Source organism: Dermacentor albipictus, chromosome 8 (assembly GCF_038994185.2).
Source record: "Dermacentor albipictus isolate Rhodes 1998 colony chromosome 8, USDA_Dalb.pri_finalv2, whole genome shotgun sequence".
NCBI lineage: Eukaryota > Metazoa > Arthropoda > Arachnida > Ixodida > Ixodidae > Dermacentor > Dermacentor albipictus.
The window spans coordinates 1,897,148-1,917,039 of record NC_091828.1 but is presented as its reverse complement, the minus strand read 5'-3'; the positions used below and the strand labels follow the sequence as shown (position 1 = coordinate 1,917,039).

General features: G+C 50.0%; 1 protein-coding gene across 1 annotated transcript in view; it reads left to right on the top strand.

Moving 5' to 3' along the window:
• Positions 1-19,892, top strand: part of LOC135911562 (MIF4G domain-containing protein-like) — a 92,103-nt gene that overhangs the window by 35,787 nt on the left and 36,424 nt on the right. The window contains exon 2 of the mRNA XM_065443887.2: positions 1,723-1,858. Coding sequence (XP_065299959.2) covers positions 1,723-1,858 — 136 coding nt within the window. The remainder of the gene's footprint in view (positions 1-1,722; positions 1,859-19,892) is intronic.

Here is a 19,892-nt window from a genome sequence, read left to right as displayed (position 1 = left end):
CAAGGGGTGTAAGACAATGGGCTACGGGCAGCCATCACTTACGAGGCGCCCCGCATCGGACGCGGTGAGCGTCGAGCAACGCAGCGTTCGGCGCAGCAACGAAACGTGTGCCTGAGCAAGCGGAACGAACCAAAGAACTCTGTGTCTCGCAAGGGAAAATGATGCACGCCAGCCAAACGTCGTGATCGGCACGGGCAGAGAGATAGACAGATAGTGATCTAAAGAAAAGAAGGACGCTTAATTCTGCAACCCGTGAGGGAGCAAGGCGAAGCGTCGTCAGGGGAGAGAGAGTCCGGGCCACGACCCGCCTCGCACCGGTCCTCGCACAGCCCCAATGCGCGCGTGGGGCACCATCTGTCGTGGCAGCGCCGTACATGGAGAGGAGGGGGTCTTCTGTGTTTGCCGCAAGATGGCTCTGCGTGTGCGGAAAGCGCAGAAGAAATGTAGCGGAAACGCACTTCGCTACTCGTGTAATTGCGACTTCTGTAAGTTACATGTTCATAATTACCGATATACACCGCAGTATAACTTTCCACGGCTTTTTTCCAAGGCAAGACCGCAGTCACTAGAGGCGCGTTTGTACCACTTTGAAGCATGGAACTCGTGGCTGAGTGGTAGCGTCTCCGTCTCACACTCCGGAGACCCTGGTTCAATTCCCACCCAGCCCATCTTGGGAGTTGCTTTTTATTGATGAAGTGCCTGCCATGATTTATCGCTCACGGCCAACGCCACGGACGCCGACACCGCCGCCGATAACACCGGCTTTTCTGCGACACGAGCTCCTTAACGCTGTCGCGTTAAAACAGCCCAGCCTCGCTCCCATCCATGGCCAAGCTCGCACTGACTAGGCGAGCGCGGCGATCCTCTTGCCAGGCGCGCGTCGACACACGTGGTCACGCGGCGACCCACTGCGGAGAGCGCATGCGCCAAGCCGCTGGCGGAGCTCGGCACCGCGAGTCATGCGATGCGTAGTCAAGGCTACGGCAAAGCTGAATTTAAATGAAGATCAAATTGCTGGCGATGGCCAAACTCGGCTCAATGCGGTTAGTAATGCTTTCGCTTTAAAATTCATTTGCAACAGCGTTCGTCAGCTGGGCACGTTTGCTCGCCCATTACTAACTCGAAGGATGCGCTAGGCCTACGCTGAATGTAAACATGCCATATCGGTGGTAGGCGAGTGGCGAGTATCAGACTTCAGACTTGGAAAGAATGTTTCCATTTGTTTCGAGCACAAGAATATATATATATATATATATATATATATATATATATATATATATACGAGCACAGGGGTTTCGACAATCGTCATTCACTCCAATTTTTAGTAGACGATCGCATTGGGACCGGTATAAAACCAGTCGACAGGTTGGATTTGTCTACGTCGTTTAAACTTGGCACAAATTCCTGTCGAACTGCCACCTCCCACGGTTGCCAGTCGTGTCATGTCAGCCTAGTTTCATAAAACTGCCACTGTTGTACGCGTCGTGCGTCCAAAGAACTCCGACTATCGTTGGTGTCGGCGTCTTCACATCGGCGACCATCAGGCATAGCACTCGTCCTGTGATGTGCCGTCGTCTTGGTCCCTTCTCGCTTTTCCTAATTAAGAATGAAAACCAACTTACCCATTGTGCTATTTTGACAAGTAGGCCATCTATGAGGTTAGCTGAATTTTTCATTGATTATGTCATGTATTTGCTTCATTCCGTTTCTTCTGTCCCCCAGGCTGTCTCAACGCTGCCGTCACCGAGCATTGGCCAAGAGGCGGCTGCAGATAGCGGCCCCATTTGGCCCACAGCCGTTGCGTGGAGCGAAAGACAGCCTGGCATCTACCGGGAGATTATTCAAAAAGCGATACACGGTAACATTTCAGAGAGTTGCAGCTTCTAAAAAATCCTTGGAAAAGTTAAACTAATTCAATCACCGCTAATTTAAAAAAAAATGAGAACGCCTAGGCTTCACATTTAAGGGTGGAACACAACAGCATTCAAAGACCCCTGACTGCTTCTCACGCTTCCCCGCAACGGCGGCGTATGTGCCCGCAATGTTTAGAGGAAAACGCTCGTGGCGGACGCTATTCGTGAAGGTTAGCTTTGTGACAAAAACGCAGCCTCTTGCGTGGGCCGGTCACGGAGGCAGTGCACGCCACGCCAAAAAAATACATCATTTTCAAGCTCACGTCGCTGTTTCGCTCTTCTAATATTTCAGTCAGAGAAGACTTCACATAAAAGGCATCCGCGGTCGGTGCTTTGCTTCATGACATTTGTTTGCGGGGCTGTCATTTTCAAAATACCGTATATGCAGCGACTGGAACAAAAGCGCATATGGTTGGGTAGAAGAGAAAGTGATGATTCTAAGTATTTGCTTTTGCGTAGAAATAAGCCTCAAAGATGAGTTCTACACGTGATGACGTGATGCCGTGATGCCATGACGTGATGCAGTATAGAATATGGGACTGCTCAACTGCGTTATAGATTGAGAGCAATCCATCTCGATCGAAAAATGGCCGTGTTCTCATAAGTGCCAAGATTCTAAAACCAAATTTGTTAACTACACAGGCAGCATGATTAAACCTGAAATTCGAGTCAACGATCACATCTAGAAATCGAGCACGATGTGTTTGTGGTACGGCAACATTACAGATGTGCATTGATAAGTCCGAAGAAATTTTTTAGCAAGGTGGAATACCAGAAAGTCGGTTTTAGACTGAATAATTTTAATACAATAAATGCGGCTCCATTTCCCTAAGGATCGTAACAGTCAGTCTAGGTTTGCAATTATTTCAGAAGACTTGTTAACAGAAGCCATGATGGTTGGGTCGTCGACATACAAGAGACATTGGTCGATATTCAAATAAGAGTGAAGGTAGTAAGTGTATGTTAAAAAAGGCAGTGGTCCAAGAATTGAACCTTGGGGCATTCCTTTATTAATTATGAGACAATATGCCTTCAATAAACAGGCTTTGGTACTGTTATAAAAGTAACTTCTGATCAGGGCTAATGCCTGACCTTACAGGTCAGGCGTTCGAGTTCGAGTTTAGAAAAAAAAGGTTTCGAGATTAGAAAGTAGAGTACATTATTAATATTATCGAGGTGTTTGGTGTAGCCTATAAAGACAGCTCCAGTTATTACACCACTATCAAGTGGTGCTCCAATCCAATCAGAAAAAATGCAAGAGGGCACTTGCCGTCGAATGCCCACGACGAAAACCGAATTGTAAGGGCCATAGGACAATAAAGCATGCGGAATAAGTGTGTATTTGTTTTTGAAGTAATTTGTCTACAACCGTGAGAAGATGGGCAGCACAGATATAGGGCGGTAATTCTGCATTTCTGATCGCCCTCCCCCCCCCCCCCCCATCTTAAATTTCGGAACTAGCTTAGCCCGTTTTCATGGACTTGGTAATACTCCTGTCTCAAAAATTAGGTTGCTAATGTGCCAGAGAGGTTCGGAAATAATGCGTTTCGTGATTTTATAGTGAGACGAATGCGTATCGTTTAATTCCGTTCCTATATTATTTTGATTTCTTATCCGCTAGATCTTGGACTTCACGGGGCGTGCATACGCTCAGAAAAAACATTGCTGTGGTTGACGCGTTGGTACAGGCGCTTCAACCGACGCAACTGTTTCATAGGAAGAAAAAGTTTCAGAAAACGCATTCGATATAATTAATAGATATTTAAGAGCTGTATCAACCTCCATGATAGTGTTACTACGTTGTTGACTCGTTTACGCGTTTCACACCGGATTAATCAATTCCCATTTTGTTTTCGCATTATTACTACATTCAATAGGTTTTCTCAAAAAAATACTTTTTGCATCTTGGGAGCATAGGTTAGTGGCTCAGACAGAAGCTTGTAACGGTGCAAAACGCGCATATTAAGTGGTTTATACAAGCTGTCTTTCTTTCTCAGCGATCTTTGTAGGCTTGGAGAAATCCAAGCACAGCCAGGCGCGCAGCACTTCTTGGCCATTATAAGTTTTCTGGAGGTCGTAACTTCACTGGTTGTAATGTATGAGAACTTATCCGACAGCCAGTTTAGCTTCTGAACTAGTAAGGACAGTTGAGAAATCCACTGGTGCTTTTCATCATTGTAAGCCTGCATATCAAGTTTCGTCGTAATATAATTGGTTGTCTTGTCGCTATAGCACAAGTCAAAGTAAAAGAACACTGGGTAGTGGTCAGTGATGTTCACCTCCGCAACTCCATGATTTGCTGGCGACTCAACGTGAGATAGAATAGTGTTCACCAACGAATACACACTGTGCGGCACGCGGCGAGTCGGCATGTTTACGAGATACTCCAAACTGAATCCATTAAATCCGTCAGTAAACTTTTCATAGCCCGGACATGGTTCGCGAAGTAAATCGATACTAAAGTCGCCTGATATTGGTGCGTTTTTGTTTTCAGCCTATATTTTCGAGTGTTGCTGCAAAAGTGTTGCGGAGGCTCTTAGATGTGGGGCTGTTTCCTGCGCCTACTTCGAGTTCCCCAGACCACATCGAATCGCAGCACAGCTAATTCAGAAGCGCAGAAACGCGGAAAGCACATTCCAGAGGAGCGCTCGAGCAAACCAGTTGAAGGCCACAAGTTCACGTGCAAACAAGTTCGTACGCCGCCGGCGGAGCTATTCAATGCTTGACTTTTCCAGAAAACGAAGGGATGGCCCGGCATTGTTGCAAGGAAAGTGGGTCCCGAAACAAGCCGGCTGCGATGTACCGGGAAGGCCTGGCAGCGTCGCCCCCACCTGGCTTTTGTGACGGCGAGTTGCTAGTCAGCAAGGCAAGGGGGATCAAGCGATCAAGCGAAGGGGACCAAGCGGTGACTCTCTTCACCGGGTATGACACCATCGCACGGGCGCCTACCATTGGCCGAAAATGGCATCATCTGAGCGGACTCTCCCATTGGCCAAACATGACGCGACTTCCAGTCCTCGAAGGGTTTAAAAGAAGCATTCCAGAGAGACCAGAGCATTCCCTGATTCACCTCTCTCGAACTTCTTGCCGCGGGCCGCAGCGTCCGAGTTGCTGCCGGCCCGTAATGACTGTACGACTGTTACTTGACTCTCACCTCTCTGTATATAATGTAAAATTAACCCTCCCAAGTTTGTTTTTTTCGAAAAATAAATAAATAAATAAATACTCCCAAGTTTTGTTTTCATCCCGAAGTCCGTCCTTCAACCCCTACATCTGGTTGGCAGCGGTGAGATCGCCTCCGAATGCAACAGCTGGTGGCAGCGCTATGGATCAACCTTCGTCGAGAGAGATCCTAAGGAACCGGGAAGAGCGAAGGGAGAGCCTTCGTCGAAAGAGGTCCGAAGAAACTGGGAGTGGCGAAGAAGAGCGAGCCTTCGACCCAGGGAGTCTGGAGGAAACGGGAGCAGCGGACAAATGAACCGGATGGCAGGGTGCTGCAACCGCAAGTGAGCGAGTGGTTTTTTTTTTCCTTTTGATTCGCCAGACTCAAATGTTGTGTGTTCATTTGGATAGTTCTGGGAATCGGGAGTTTGTTGCATTGTGTGTTTGCACAAATTAAGGAAAACAGTTCTAACCACCTGTCGGGGCAGCTGCCATGGATCTTAGAAGCTTGACGAGGTTAGACTTGTTGTTGGTGTGCGACGATTTGGGAGTTGAGGCGGACGAACGGATGAAAACGCCAGCTATCATAAAGGCGATTAACGACAGTGGCAATGATGACAAAAGCATTGAGCTTGCTTGGGAGGTGATACAAGAGCCACGGGAGCGTGATCGTCGTGAACGTGTGCGTAAGCGTCGTGAACGAGAGAGTGAGTGCAAGCGTGAAGAACGCGAGAATGAACGGAAGCATGAGCTTCAAGAACTTACTCTTAAGGGCGCATTCACACCGGCGACTTGAGGAGGTCGCGCGACCATTTGCGACTCTCAATCAAAAAGCGACCGAAGGCGACTGATGTTAACACCGGCAAGCCCGGCTGAGCGCGACCCGCAAGTCGCAATCCCGGAGATTATCGTTCTCAGCGAGAACTCTCGGAATCTACGCGGAATTTGAATGCGACGCCGGAGGAGGCCGGATGTAGACACATGAAAGATCACTTCCGGTGCGCCGCTGATTGGTTTATCAGTTTTGCGACCACGGTCGCACGACTGAAACATCGCGCAGAGAGCGACTCGCCCAAAATGGTCGCTTTTCGAGAAAGGCGACCGTTTGCGACCATTTGCGACTGGTCGCAAAGCGACCAACTTAGTCGTGCGACCTCCTCAAGTCGCCGGTGTGAATGTGCCCTAAGTGTGAGCATCACGAACGTGAGAATGAACGCGAACGTGAGTATCAGGAACGTAAGCATGAGCGTGAGCAAAAGCATGAGGGAGAGAAGGCAGCACTGATCAAAGAGATACAGTGTTGTGATCAGGTAATGGCACAGAGACAACGGCTGTCTGAGAATTCTGTAGGTAGTACAGAGCAAAAGAATGAGGCAGCATCGAGCGGATTTTCGCCAAAAGCCGACAAAAAGAGTAGTGCCTGTGAGATTGACTGCAGATTGATAAGTGAAGGGAAAAGGCTAGCTGCTAACGATGCGTTAGTGGCAACAGAGGCCGTTAAAGGCCGTAGTGAGAGCGACGAGGTGCTATGCCAACAGAGGACTGTAGAGACAGCTAGGCCAGCTGCGAACAAATTGGCACAGTTATCGCGCGTGTGCGGCGCTTGTAAAGTTAGCGAGGTTGCTAGCGAAGAAAAGGGTACTGCTGACCCGACAGACGTGAGCACCCATGTAGAGCCAGATCTGCGTGCAGAAGTGAAGTGCGAACTGGACGATGCAGTTGAGTGTAGTTCTCGAAATGGCGAGCTCCATAGTTCACGAGAGAACAACTGCATTGTTCAGGGATCGATGCGGCTCTCCGCCAGTCTAGATAGCCTAGATAGGGATGATTCCGTTGTTAACCATTCGGACTGTGCGCGTGAGACAGCGATTGTGACCAACGGGCTGTGTGCCGATGCACAGCGTGAGCTGGGCAATGCAGTAGAGGGCAGTTCGCAAGAGTGCGAGTTGTCTAACTCGAGTAAAGCCTGCTGCATTGTTCCAGAGTCGGTTGAGCTGTCCGCCAGTCGAGGCAAAGTGAGAGTAGATTTAAATGTAAATCACTCAGACTGTGCGGGTAAGAGACCGTTCCGGGCCGACGAAATGTGTACCGGCCAGCACGAGGCACGAGAAGGCGACATGAAAGCGAGTGCAAAGAGAAAACGCCGTAAAAAGAGAACCCCAAAAGAACCCCAAAAGCGCAGTGCGCGAGGAAAAAGGTGCGGTCATCAAGGACGATGTTGACGCATCCAAAACGTTCGAGCCACCGGTCAAAGGGGGACCGCGAAGCATGTTCTGCATGGACGCGGACAAAGGGCACGGGGCAGTTAAACTCCTCGTCGTTCCGTAGTTCTTTTCAAAGCTCGGCGTGCAGTACGAAGAAGCGCAAGGTGGCAGTACGAGACCAGGTGGGGAATAGCGACGCGGTCAGTCGAGTTTGTGAGGAAAGCGGGGCGCCAGGACGCAAATTGGCAGGAGACCGTAACGTCTTGGGGGAGCTGATAGTGAGTCAGCCCTTTTGTTGTTCCTCGGCTGCCAGAGTAGCTTTCAAACCGCGACCACCTCGAGTCCGACTCAAAGTATGAGTCAGACATAAGCGTTTGGAAAGGGAGGCCAAGAGCGCTTCCGTAGAAATAAAGTGTTTTGTTTTTTATTTTGAGCATCGGAAAGTTTTCGCGAATTGAGACTAGGATTTCTTTCAATGTGTAAGGTATGAGCTCTGTTTATGTTTTGTTTGAGAAGCTCGAGATTTGAAAGACGCGTTTTAAGTAAACATGTAGTCTCGCGAGGTGTTCATTAATAAGTATATAGGCTTTCTTTCTTTGTGTATGCGTGAGTAACCTGAAGGTCAAGGTTATCGTTGAGAGGCCTATCGTAACGCGCGTGTCTGTTATTTAACCTTCTTTCTTTTTAAGCGTTTTTTTTATTTTCTAAGGTGAACCGCGTAGTTTTCAGTAAGTGCATCATTTGCATTGAGAAGCATTCTTAGTTCCTTTAGCGCGTGTCCTGTGTGGACGGAAGGAAGCAGATTTATGACTGAGTTGCTCGTGTGTGTTGAGGGCAGCCGTATTCTGACTTCTTTGATAAGTATGCGGGGAACGAGTTATTAAAAGACGCATTATTTTAAGGGTTCTGAGGAGTGTGTAAGTCCCGCAAGTTTAATTGTTCCTTTAAGTCACGTGTCCTGTATGGTCTAGAGAAAGACACGTGAGTAGGCGTGATGAAAAGTTTGCCTTCGACGCAAGTACGCGTTCTGATTAGTGAACACAAGGCTAACGCGCTTGTGATTACGTACTTGTGAGGTTGACCAGATTGTTCAGTGGCACCAAAACGGGCAATGAGTACGCCACTGCGATAGATTGGAAACATGCTGTTCGTGTAGTTAGGACATTTAAGTTATGTTCGGCTGTTTTGATTTGTTGTTTGCAACGTCAACGACCCTTTGTTTTGCAACAACAATAGTACTCTGGTCTTGTCGGCATTCGGGGAGAAATGGATAGCTGTTTGGAAGGGTGGTTGGAACTGTTTTGTCAAAATTGGGGAAATAAAAGATCAGGGTTCATTTTGACTCAGTAATAGCCTGGCGAGTCAGGGGTGAAGAGCTTGCGCTTACACGTGGTGCAGCGCTGTGTTGTTTTGTTTGTTTGACGTATGTTCTCCAGGGCCCAGGATCCCGAAGTTCGTCAATCGAGGCTCGACACCAATACCCTGCAGGTTCTTTCAGCGTTCCTCATGGCCAGCGAATTGAGTTCACCGGCCATTCAGAACAACCGGGGCGAGGACGAGCTGTTAGATATGGGGCTGTTTCCTGCGCCTACTTCGAGTTCCCCAGACCACATAGAATCGCAGCACAGCTAATTGAGAAGCGCAGAAACGCGGAAAGCACATTCCAGAGGAGCGCTCGAGCAAACAAGTTGAAGGCCACAAGTTCACGTGCGAACAAGTTCGTACGCCGCCGGCGGAGCTATTCAATGCTTGACTTTTCCAGAAAACGAAGGGATAGCCCGGCATTGTTGCAAGGAAAGTGGGTCCCGATACAAGACGGTTGCGATGTACCGGGAAGGCCTGGCAGCGTCGCCCCCACCTGGCTTTTGTGACGGCGAGTTGCTAGTCAGCAAGGCAAGGGGGATCAAGCGATCAAGCAAGGGGGACCAAGCGACGACTCTCTTCGCCGGGTATGACACCATCGCACGGGCGCCTACCATTGGCCGAAAATGGCGTCATCTCAGCGGACTCTCCCATTGGCCAAACATGACGCGACTTCCAGTCCTCGAAGGGTTTAAAAGAAGCATTCCAGAGAGACCAGAGCATTCCCTGATTCACCTCTCTCGAACTTCTTGCCGCGGGCCGCAGCGTCCGAGCTGCTGCCGGCCCGTAATGACTGTACGACTGTTACTTGACTCTCACCTCTCTGTATATAATGTAAAATAAACCTCCAAGTTTGTTTTCATCCCGAAGTCCGTCCTTCAACCCCTACAAGGCCAACAGCTCAGCACGAAGGGAATCGGCAAATAGTGCCCACTGTTACTTTAATTTTGTTCTGCTGAGACAAATAAATGTTCAACTTCTACCCGTAATGACTCACATTTTCACACGTTAATGCTTAAATCTTGAAGCCTGCGGTATGACAGGGAAGCTGAACACACATGACAATGTCGCAGAGGACAACTGCTACGATGAACAAATTCAGCTTTGTAATCATGCAAAAAATAATAGCTTTTCATCTTCTGGGTGAAGCTAAGTTTCAGAAAAACAAAAGTGAGATGTGGTGGTTTCTTGACTGTAGGAATGCAATGACATCGTCCGAAAGTTTCCTCGGGTTTCGAACTTTGAACTGTACAGCAGACAAAAGACCACGTCTACCTAACTGATCTGCTAGATGCGAAGTTTAAAAATAATTTGTTCACTCGACAGTAGCTGTTACTGAAGTTTAACCAAAAGTTTTAAAATTTTTGCCAGTTGTTATTCTTATAAAGGAGATTTCTTGGGGTTCGTAGCGACTGCCGGTTCTAGAATGCACCGAGCAGTTCACGAGCTCGAGCCTCTGCTGCGCGCTTGATGCTGCTGACTGTGCGTACGTTCGTTATAATTCTTACGATGGCCCCGCGGAAATAAAGGAGCCATCCTAACGACTTAGTTTTCTGGGAGGACGGTAGAATGGTGATACGGCTTGAGACGCTGCACGTGAATGACTTCGCGGTTACGACGTCCCATTTCGGACGGTGGCGTTAGCGGCTCAACCAGGTAATTAACGGGTGATGTTCCCTCGAGAACGCGGTATGGCTCGTCGTACTTCGGAAGGAGTTTTGAAGCGAGCCCAGGCGTGCGGTGTGGCACTAATTATCAGACGAGAGCGCCTGGGAGAAAAGTGGGAGTCGAGTTCTGGGCATCGTGAACGGCTTTTTGACGGTTCTGGTCGTCCGAGGTGAATCGGCGGGCCAGCTGGCGACATTCCTCGGCGTGTCTGGCAGCTTCCGAGATCGGCAGGCATTCGGATGGGTCCGGCCGGTAGGGCACAATGGTGAAGATTCTGTGCAAAGGATGAGGGCCGTAAACAAGGTAAAAGGGTGACAATCCGGTAGTGGCCTGAGTCGCGGTGTTGTAGGCGTAGGTGACAAGCGGAAGAAGTAGGTTATAATTAGAGTGATCAGGTGAGACGCACATGGCGAGCATGTCACCAAGAGTTCGATTAAAGCGTTCCGTGGTACCATTAGTCTGTGGGTGCTAAGCAGTGCATTTACGATGAACAATAGCGCATTCAGCAAGCAGTTGTTCGATGACTTCAGTTAAGAAGGCGCGGCCTCTGTCGCTTAAAAGTTCACGTGGACCTCCATGACGAAGGAGAAAACGGCGAAGTATGAAATTGGCGACCTCCTTTGCTGTAGCATTTGGTAGAGCAGCAGTCTCCGCATAACGGGTTAAGTGGTCTACCCCTACTATTATCCAACTGTTGCCGGTAGGAGTCAGCGGAAGTAGCCCTTAGAGATCTATGCCAACGCGATCAAAGGCTCTAGATCGGCATTGTGAAGGCTGAAGTTCACCGGCAGAGTTGTGCAGTTGTGCTTTGCGGCGTTGACACTCATGACAAGAGCGGACGAACTTTCGAATGAAATTGTACATTCCCCGCCAGTAATAGCAATGTCGAAGTCTTTCGTAGGTCTTAAAAAAATTAAATTATGGGGTTTTACGTGCCAAAACCACTTTCTGATTATGAGGCACGCCGTAGTGGAGGGCTCCGGAAATTCCGACCACCTGGGGTTCCTTAACGTGCACCTAAATCTAAGTACATGGGTGTTTTCGCATTTCGCCCCCATCGAAATTCGGCCGCCGTGGCCGGGATTCGATCCCGCGACCTTGTGCTCAGCAGCCCAACAACATAGCCTCTGAGCAGCCACGGCGGGTTCCGTAGGTCGTGAAGACTCCCACGTGGCCACACTGAGGGTCGACGTGGAACGAGGAGCAGAGCTATGATCGCAAGATTCTCGGAATCACGAATAACCGGGTGCGTCCCTCTGCGGCATACTTGCGTCGATATAGTAGCTGGTCTGGAATCGCAAAACGAGGAACTTGGCGCCAAAGCGTACGTGACGCCGGAACTTTCGACGTATCCGAGAGAGGGTCGAGCAGAGACGCAGTCCAGGGATGATTACGCTGTGCAGCAGCGATAGTGTCAACGTCCAGAGATGATAATGTGCCCTCGCAGGAGGAGTCGTGACTGGCCTTCGGGGGAAATGGCGATGGGATAGCGCATCAGCGTCTGAGTGCTTTCGCCCGGAAAGGTAAACCACGCGGATGTCCGATTCTTGGATTCGCAATGCCCAGCGGGCAAGGCTGCCTGATGCATTTTTGAGCGTTGAATGCCAACAAAGTGCGTGGTGGTCGGTCACTGCGTCAAACGATCGGCCGTATAAATACGGGCGAAACTTGCCAAGCGTGTACACAATGGCCAAACACTCCTTTTCTGTAACGCTGGAATTGGTCTCCGCTTTGGTTAACGTGCGACTCGCGTATGCGACGGCGTATTCTATGTGGCCAGGTTGACGCTGTGCCGCCACAGCGCCAAGACCTACACCGTTTGCATCGGTATGGATTTCGGTTGGCGCTTGAGGGACAAAATGACGAATGAAGATGGCGCAAGGTTATGAAGGCGACGTCACACGCTAGAGACCATGATGAGAGATCTCTAGCGCCACCGAGGAGCTGCGTGAGAGGTGATATTGTCACGTGGTAGTGACGGTGAAGAGAGAACACCGTAGCAGTACTGTGAAAGACAAAACTAGCTTTTATTGGGCGAACCTGTGCCCACAAAACAGGCTACACTTAAAGCACAACGATAGCGGCGAACACAGTCGGCGATCGTCGAAAATCTGATCAGCGGGTCAAGCGCGTCGGCTTTTATAGAGCAGTCGTCGAATGTTCCAGATTAATCGTTCGGACCCGTGTGCCTTCCACAAAGTTCTACACCATTCGCGTTACGCGATGAAATCAGATAACACAAGGTTCGGCGACAACAGACAGCCGGGTAGAAGCATCGATAACTTTCCAGAAACATCGGATACATTCAGGCGCGTCCCTCGCTGTGCGATTACAGTTGTCAAGCGGCGAAACGTGGTCGCCCGATAAAGATAAGTACACGTGTCAATACCCCCCTCTTAAGAAGCATCGACCCGATGCTACATACAAGCGAAATAAAAACACCCGTAGCAAAGAAAACAACAACAAAAAATAAAGAATTTCGTCAGCGTCCGTAAAAGGGTTTAAGGCGCACCACGTGGACCACTTCAGAACGTGCGCGGCGCCGCTGTGAATGCGAAATGCCGTCTGGCACGACTTCATAGTCCAGAGCGCCAATACGTCGGATGACCTTGTAGGGTCCGAAATAGCGTCGGAGTAGTTTCTCACTGAGTCCTCGTCGGCGTATCGGTGTCCAAACCCAAACACGGTCGCCGGGCTGGTACTCAACAAAGCGTCGTCGGAGGTTGTAGTGTCGGCTGTCGGTCCTCCGTTGGTTCTTGATCCGTAGGCGGGCGAGCTGTCTGGCTTCTTCGGCACGCTGGAGGTAGCTAGCGACGTCAACATTCTCTTCGTCAGTGACGTGGGGCAGCATGACGTCGAGCGTCGTCGTCGGGTTCCTGCCGTAAACCAGCTTAAACGGCGTGATCTGTGTTGTTTCTTGCACCGCCGTGTTGTAAGCAAATGTCACGTACGGCAGGACGGCATCCCAGGTCTTGTGTTCGACGTCGACGTACATCGCTAGCATGTCGGCGAGGGTCTTATTCAGCCGCTCCGTAAGACCATTCGTCTGCGGGTGGTAGGCCGTGGTCCTCCTGTGCCTTGTCTGACTGTATTTCAGAATGGCTTGGGTGAGCTCCGCTGTAAAGGCCGTTCCTCTGTCGGTGATGAGGACTTCTGGGGCGCCATGTCGAAGCAGGATGTTTTCGACAAAAAATTTCGCCACTGCGGCTGCGCTACCTTTCGGCAGTGCTTTAGTTTCAGCGAAGCGGATGAGGTAGTCTGTCGCCACGACGATCCACTTATTTCCGGTTGTTGACGTCGGAAAGGGTCCCAGCAAGTCCATCCCGATCTGCTGGAATGGTCGGCAAGGAGGCTCGATTGGCTGTAGTAATCCGGCTGGCCTTGTCGGCGGTGTCTTACGTCGCTGACAGTCTCGGCATGTTCTGACATAATGGGCGACGTCGGCGGTCAGGCGCGGCCAATAATACTTTTGTTGTATCCTCGAGAGTGTCCGGGAAAAACCGAGGTGTCCAGCGGTCGGATCGTCATGTAGGGCGTGCAATACTTCTGGACGAAGTCCTGACGGGACCACAAGAAGGTAGTTGGCGCGGACTGGTGAAAAGTTCTTCTTCACGAGGAGACTGTTTTGAAGCGTGAAGGAAGATAGTCCGCGCTTAAATGCCCTGGGGACAACGTCGGTGTGCCCTTCCAAATATTCCACCAGGCCTTTTAGCTCCGGGTCTGCCCGTTGCTGTTCAGCGAAGTCTTCCGCGCTTATCATGCCAAGGAAGGCATCGTCATCTTCGTCATCTTGCGGCGGCGGGTCAATGGGGGCGCGCGATAGGCAATCGGCATCGGAGTGTTTTCGTCCGGACTTGTAGGTTACAGTGATGTCGTATTCTTGTAGTCTCAGGCTCCACCGTGCCAGTCGTCTTGAAGGATCCTTTATACTCGCTAGCCAACACAAAGCGTGATGGTCACTGACGACTTTGAATGGCCTGCCATAAAGATAAGGGCGAAATTTAGCTGTAGCCCAAACGATGGCGAGGCATTCCTTTTCGGTCGTAGAATAGTTGCCTTCCGCTTTTGACAGCGACCGGCTAGCGTAAGATATCACCTGTTCGACTCCGTTTTTCCTCTGGACTAGAACGGCACCGAGGCCTAGGCTACTGGCGTCAGTATGGATTTCTGTATCGGCGTACTCGTCGAAGTGCGCAAGTACCGGCGGCGACTGCATGCGTCGTTTGAGTTCTTAAAATGCGTCGGCCTGCGGCGTTTCCCACTTGAACTCAAGATCACATTTAGTTAGACGTGTCAATTGACGCAAAGCTTCGAATGAATCGCCGGAAATAAGGGCAGAGACCGTTAAACTGCGGAGCTCTTTCATAGTAGTAGGTTTTGGGAACGCAGTAACATCACGCAGCTTCTCGGGATCCGTGCGAATGCCCTCCTTCGACACAACATGGCTTAAAATTGTGAGCTGACGAACAGCAAATCGACACTTCTTCAGGTTAAGTTGCAACCCGGCGTTGGTTAAGCAAGTGAGTACGTGCTGGAGGCTTAGAACGACAGAAAGCTGAGCTAGTTGGTAAGGATTCATTATGCAAACTAGAAGTGAGGCGTGCAGACAGGACACAAGAGTAGAGAAGTGGACAACACGAACGCCGACTATCAACTGAAGGGAGCACTGAGGCGAAAAATGAAAGAAGACACAAAACTCATCTGCGCATGCTCAGGAATGGTAACACCACGTGTCAATCGGGTACACGTGCTGGTCTACGTGAGAGATAACTGTTAAGACACTTAATCTCTTCCTTATGTAAAGTAATCGAAGGCTGACTCACGCACGCACTTCCACCATTATTGGTGGAAGTGGTATTATTGGTATAGCTAAACTTTCAATCCAAGCATTCTAAATTAGTAAAAAACGGAATCGCCATGTCGTGCCTTAAGTCTTCCCTCACAAGATCCTGCATGCACAAAATGAGCGCCAGTTTTAATGCGCAGGTCCGGCGCCTATTAGAAGCAGGTTATCCTAATGTAGCGGTGGCCACTGTAGCTGAGCGCCTAAAGAAGTCGGTTTCCAGGGGGACGGACGTAATCACAGAAAGCAGTAATCGCAAAAGAAGAGTAGTGGCTATTCCGTATATTCATTCAGTGTCGCACAGGCTTAAAAAAGTTGCTAGTAGATATGATGTTAATGTTGCTTTCACTGCTCCAAATAAGCTAGGTAAGATATGCGCTGCCGTACAGAATAAAAAGGAGCGGGTTAAAGGCAAAAAACGAACAGATATTTGTCCAGTGAAGCACAATAAGAACAACAGTTTTACAGAATGTCGTATGGGTGTGGTATATCAAATTCCCCTTAGCTGTGGCCAGTTCTACGTAGGGCAAACGGGACGGTGTATCAATCAGAGGCTAATGGAGCATAAAAGGTCGTTAACCGGTGGATCGCCTTCTAATCTTTCGCTACATTGTCGAGATTGTAACTGCAAGCCAAAGTTAGATGAATGCGCGATACTGTACAGGCATAAGAATGAAGATACGCGTCTTGTGGTAGAGGCATGGCATATCTATAATGGTGGAAGTGCGTGCGTGAGTCAGCCTTCGATTACTTTACATAAGGAAGAGATTAAGTGTCTTAACAGTTATCTCTCACGTAGACCAGCACGTGTACCCGATTGACACGTGGTGTTACCATTCCTGAGCATGCGCAGATGAGTTTTGTGTCTTCTTTCATTTTTCGCCTCAGTGCTCCCTTCAGTTGATAGTCGGCGTTCGTGTTGTCCACTTCTCTACTCTTGTGTCCTGTCTGCACGCCTCACTTCTAGTTTGCATAATAGTGCTGGAGGCGGAGCAGGTGCGTTGCGAAAAGAGGGGCGAACACCACAATGTCGTCAAGATAGCAAAGACAGACTTTCCATTTGAGGCCACGCAGAACATTATCCATCATTCTTTCGAACGTAGCAGGTGTGTTGCAACGTCCCAAAGGCATGACGGTGAATTCATACAAGCCGTCTGGTGTAACAAAGGCAGTTTTCGGGCGATCGGCCTCTGCCATCGGAACCTGCCAGTAGCCTTACCGCAAATGCAGCGAAGAAAAGTACTCGGCTCCCTGCACACAGTCCAGAGCATCATCGATGTGTGGTATTGGGTAGGCGTCCTTCAGCGTGATCTTGTTCAACCGTCGAAAATCAACACAGAAGCGGATGGAACCGTCCTTCTTTGCGACGAGGACCACGGGAGAGGCCCATGGGCTTTGGCAAGGTTGAATGATGCCTCGACGGAGCATGTCATCGACCTGGTCTGGAATGATGCGACGTTGCGTAGCAGAACGCAATATGGTTTTTGTCTGAGCGGTGAGTGAGAGCCAGTCTCGATGTAATGCTCGACCCTCGATACAAGGCCAAGAGATGTTTGCGCAACGTCGAAAGAATGGCGGAAGTGCTGAAGGATTGCGAGATGTTGAGACCACTGCGAATTCGTCAGATCTTCGGCGATGAGTGGGCTGAACACACTAGTCCATGTTGAGTCGGGTACGGAGATGGCGCTCAGTTCATAGACGGCAGTAGAAGGCATTTCGTTGAGGACGGAGAAAATTCGTGTTGAATCGACCGAATCCACGCAACCAAGGCAATCGCGACGGAGCAGTGATATCGGTGAGGTAAGACGATTCTAATTGGGCATCGTGCTGACACCGGCGGCAAGGTCAAGAGCTGCAAAAGGCAAAAGAAGGCAAAAGAAGCGCTTTTCGGGTAACAAAGTGATGAGAGGGCATGAAGGAGACCGTCCCGTCGGATATGGTACTACAGAAGACTGGTACGAATGCTGAAGAACACGGGGGAATACAAATGTCTTCTTTCACGACAATTTTAGCGGCTGGATGAGCATCGACGGAGGCCATGTCGCCACGGTGGAAAAGTTCAATCTCAGCCCGAGCGCAATTGAAGATGGCATTGTGGCATGAGAGAAACTCGCATCCCAGAATAACGGCGTGGGACCACGAAGAAAGACCTATGAATTCAATTGTGTACAAAACGTCCTCTATGGTCACACGGGCAGTACCAGCAGCGGTAGGGCAAATGGGTTGAGCACTCGCTGTTCGAAGCGACAATCCAGACAGAGACGTCGTCACTTTACGAAGTGAACGGCAAAACCTGGCGTCCATAACTGAAATAGCGGCACCGGTATTGACGAGGGCGACTGTAGCGACATCTTCAATAAACACATCAATGACATTGGCAGGTAAAGGAGCAGGACTTCGGCGTGTCGACACTTGCGCAGTTCTTGCCTCAAGAACTGCGTCGTCTTGTTTCCCTCTTCGTTAAAGACGGGTCGTCCACGCATAGGGGAAAGCGATCGGCGACGTGGGGAGGGTGATTGGAGGTGTTCGAAGCTAGGACGGCGATCAGTCTGGGAGCGAGCTGGTGATGGGCCGAAGGGTCCGTAAGGCGCATTTGAATCAGGCGGCACATAAGGCGCTCGGCGATCGTCATCGAACGCCTGCGATCGGCGGCGGCAGAACGTTGCGACATGACCGGGATACATACATGCGAAGCATACAGGGCGATTGTTCGGCGTACGCCACGGGTAAACGAGGGCAGTGGTGGTTCAGGGGACGGGAGGGGTAGGGCGGTGCGCAGGCTGCTGGAAGCGACGCACGGGCACAGTGCGAGGGGCCATTGCAGCAACCGTAGCATGAGTGTCTGGTGTAGTCACGACATCCTGCTGGTGAACAGCCGGCAGCGCTTCCGCAACCTCTTCATGGATCACGTTACGGAGATGAGACGGGAAAGTGCTGGAAGACTCCTGAGTGGCGGACACCAGGAATAGTTGTTGTGCGACTTCTTCGCTGACAAAATCCTTGATTTGGGTAATCAGGGAGGCTTGTTCTGGTCCGGTGGTCAGGCTGCAGAGTGACGCCGCATTCGGTGTGGGATATCGCCTTGCACAGCTCGCTGCTTACGTAATTCATCATAGCTCTGGCACAAGCTGATGACGTCGCCAACAATGCGCGGGTCCTTGGCCAGAAGCATCTGGAACACGTCATCAGTGATTCCCTTCATGACGTCCTTGATCTTTTCCACTTCCGTCGTGGCAGCGTTCACGCGCCTGCACAAATGTAGAACGTCTTCGATATAGCTGGTGAATGTCTCGTCCGTGTCCTTAGCGCGTGTACGCAAACGCTTTGCAGAAGTGTTGAAATCTGGGCTAGTTGGTACATACTTGAACGAAAAAACCAGTCAAAAACACAAAGGACAAGAGGAGAGGTTCACACCACAACGACTGGACTATCAACTGAGATTACAGATTTTACAAAGATTTTACATAGGCCAAACCGGTCGATGTATTAATGACCGCCTGCGTGAGCACCACTCCTCCCTGGGGTCAAGTAACGGTGCAAACTTGCCTCGCCATTGCAATGAGTGTGGTTGTTATCCTTTGTTTAGCAATGTTATGATTCTTGGTAGGGGCAAGCGCAAAGAAGAGCGACAAATCTTGGAAGCTTGCTACATCAGTTTATTAGGTGATGACTGCGTTAGTACAACCTCAGTGCGCTTACGTGAAAAAGAATTTGAATTTCTAAGTCGGTCACGATAGAAGCGTTTCTTGTCTTCTCATGCTATGTGATTAGCGATGATGCAGTTGCACATGCTCTGCTGGCCTTGCTAGGACTATACCGATTCTAATAAACCTCAGTTGATAGTCCAGTCGTTGTGGTGTGAACCTCTCCTCTTGTCCTTTGTGTTTTTGACTGGTTTTTTCGTTCATGCAAACGCTGCTCGGCTCGGAGTTTCCTGATGGCGGGTCGATCAAATGCTTCTGTAATCGACGTATTTAACGCCGACCACTTTCGGATATCCCTCTCGTGATTTCTGTACCAGAGACTGGCCATGCCGGTGAGGTAGAATGATACGTAAGCCAGTTTGTCCAAGTCATTCCATTTGTTCTGCACGCCCACGCGTTCGTAGGACGACAGCCACTCTTCAACGTCGTTATCGTCGGTTCCGCTGAAGATAGGAGGCTCCCGCTGGCGAACGGTGCCAGTGCAGGGGACGGGGTGCGAGTGAACACTCTGCTGGTCGGCGTCCGGCATGGCGGAGGGTAGCGTCCAAGAACGGAGTTCCCGGTTGGTAGAATGGAACGTTACCCCGCGCGGATCCACCACTTATAAAGGAGATTTATCGGGGTTCGTAGCGACCGCCGGTTCTAGGATGCACCGAGCAGTTCACGAGCTCGAGCCTCTGCTGCGCGTTTGATGCTGCCGATGCTGCTGACTCTGTGCGCACGTTCGTAATGTTCCTTACATTCTGAACCTTGTGGCAGCATCATGCTCGAGAAGCACCAATACACTACACAACACTACGAAACCTGTCTTGTTCGTTGGTCAACTTAGCGAACAGCCTACGCGACAGCCAAGGCATTTGGTCTCTCTATCTTGTCCTGTCGCCAGTGCGTTTCACCACGCTAACCACCATTCTACACTACTGTGCCTCCGGGCACAGGCTGTCGTTGATTCATTGCAAAGCTACAACTTGCAAGTCTTTCTAGTAATGCATATTTGAACTCGTGACGCAGTCAGTTGAAAGACGGCGCTGGTCTC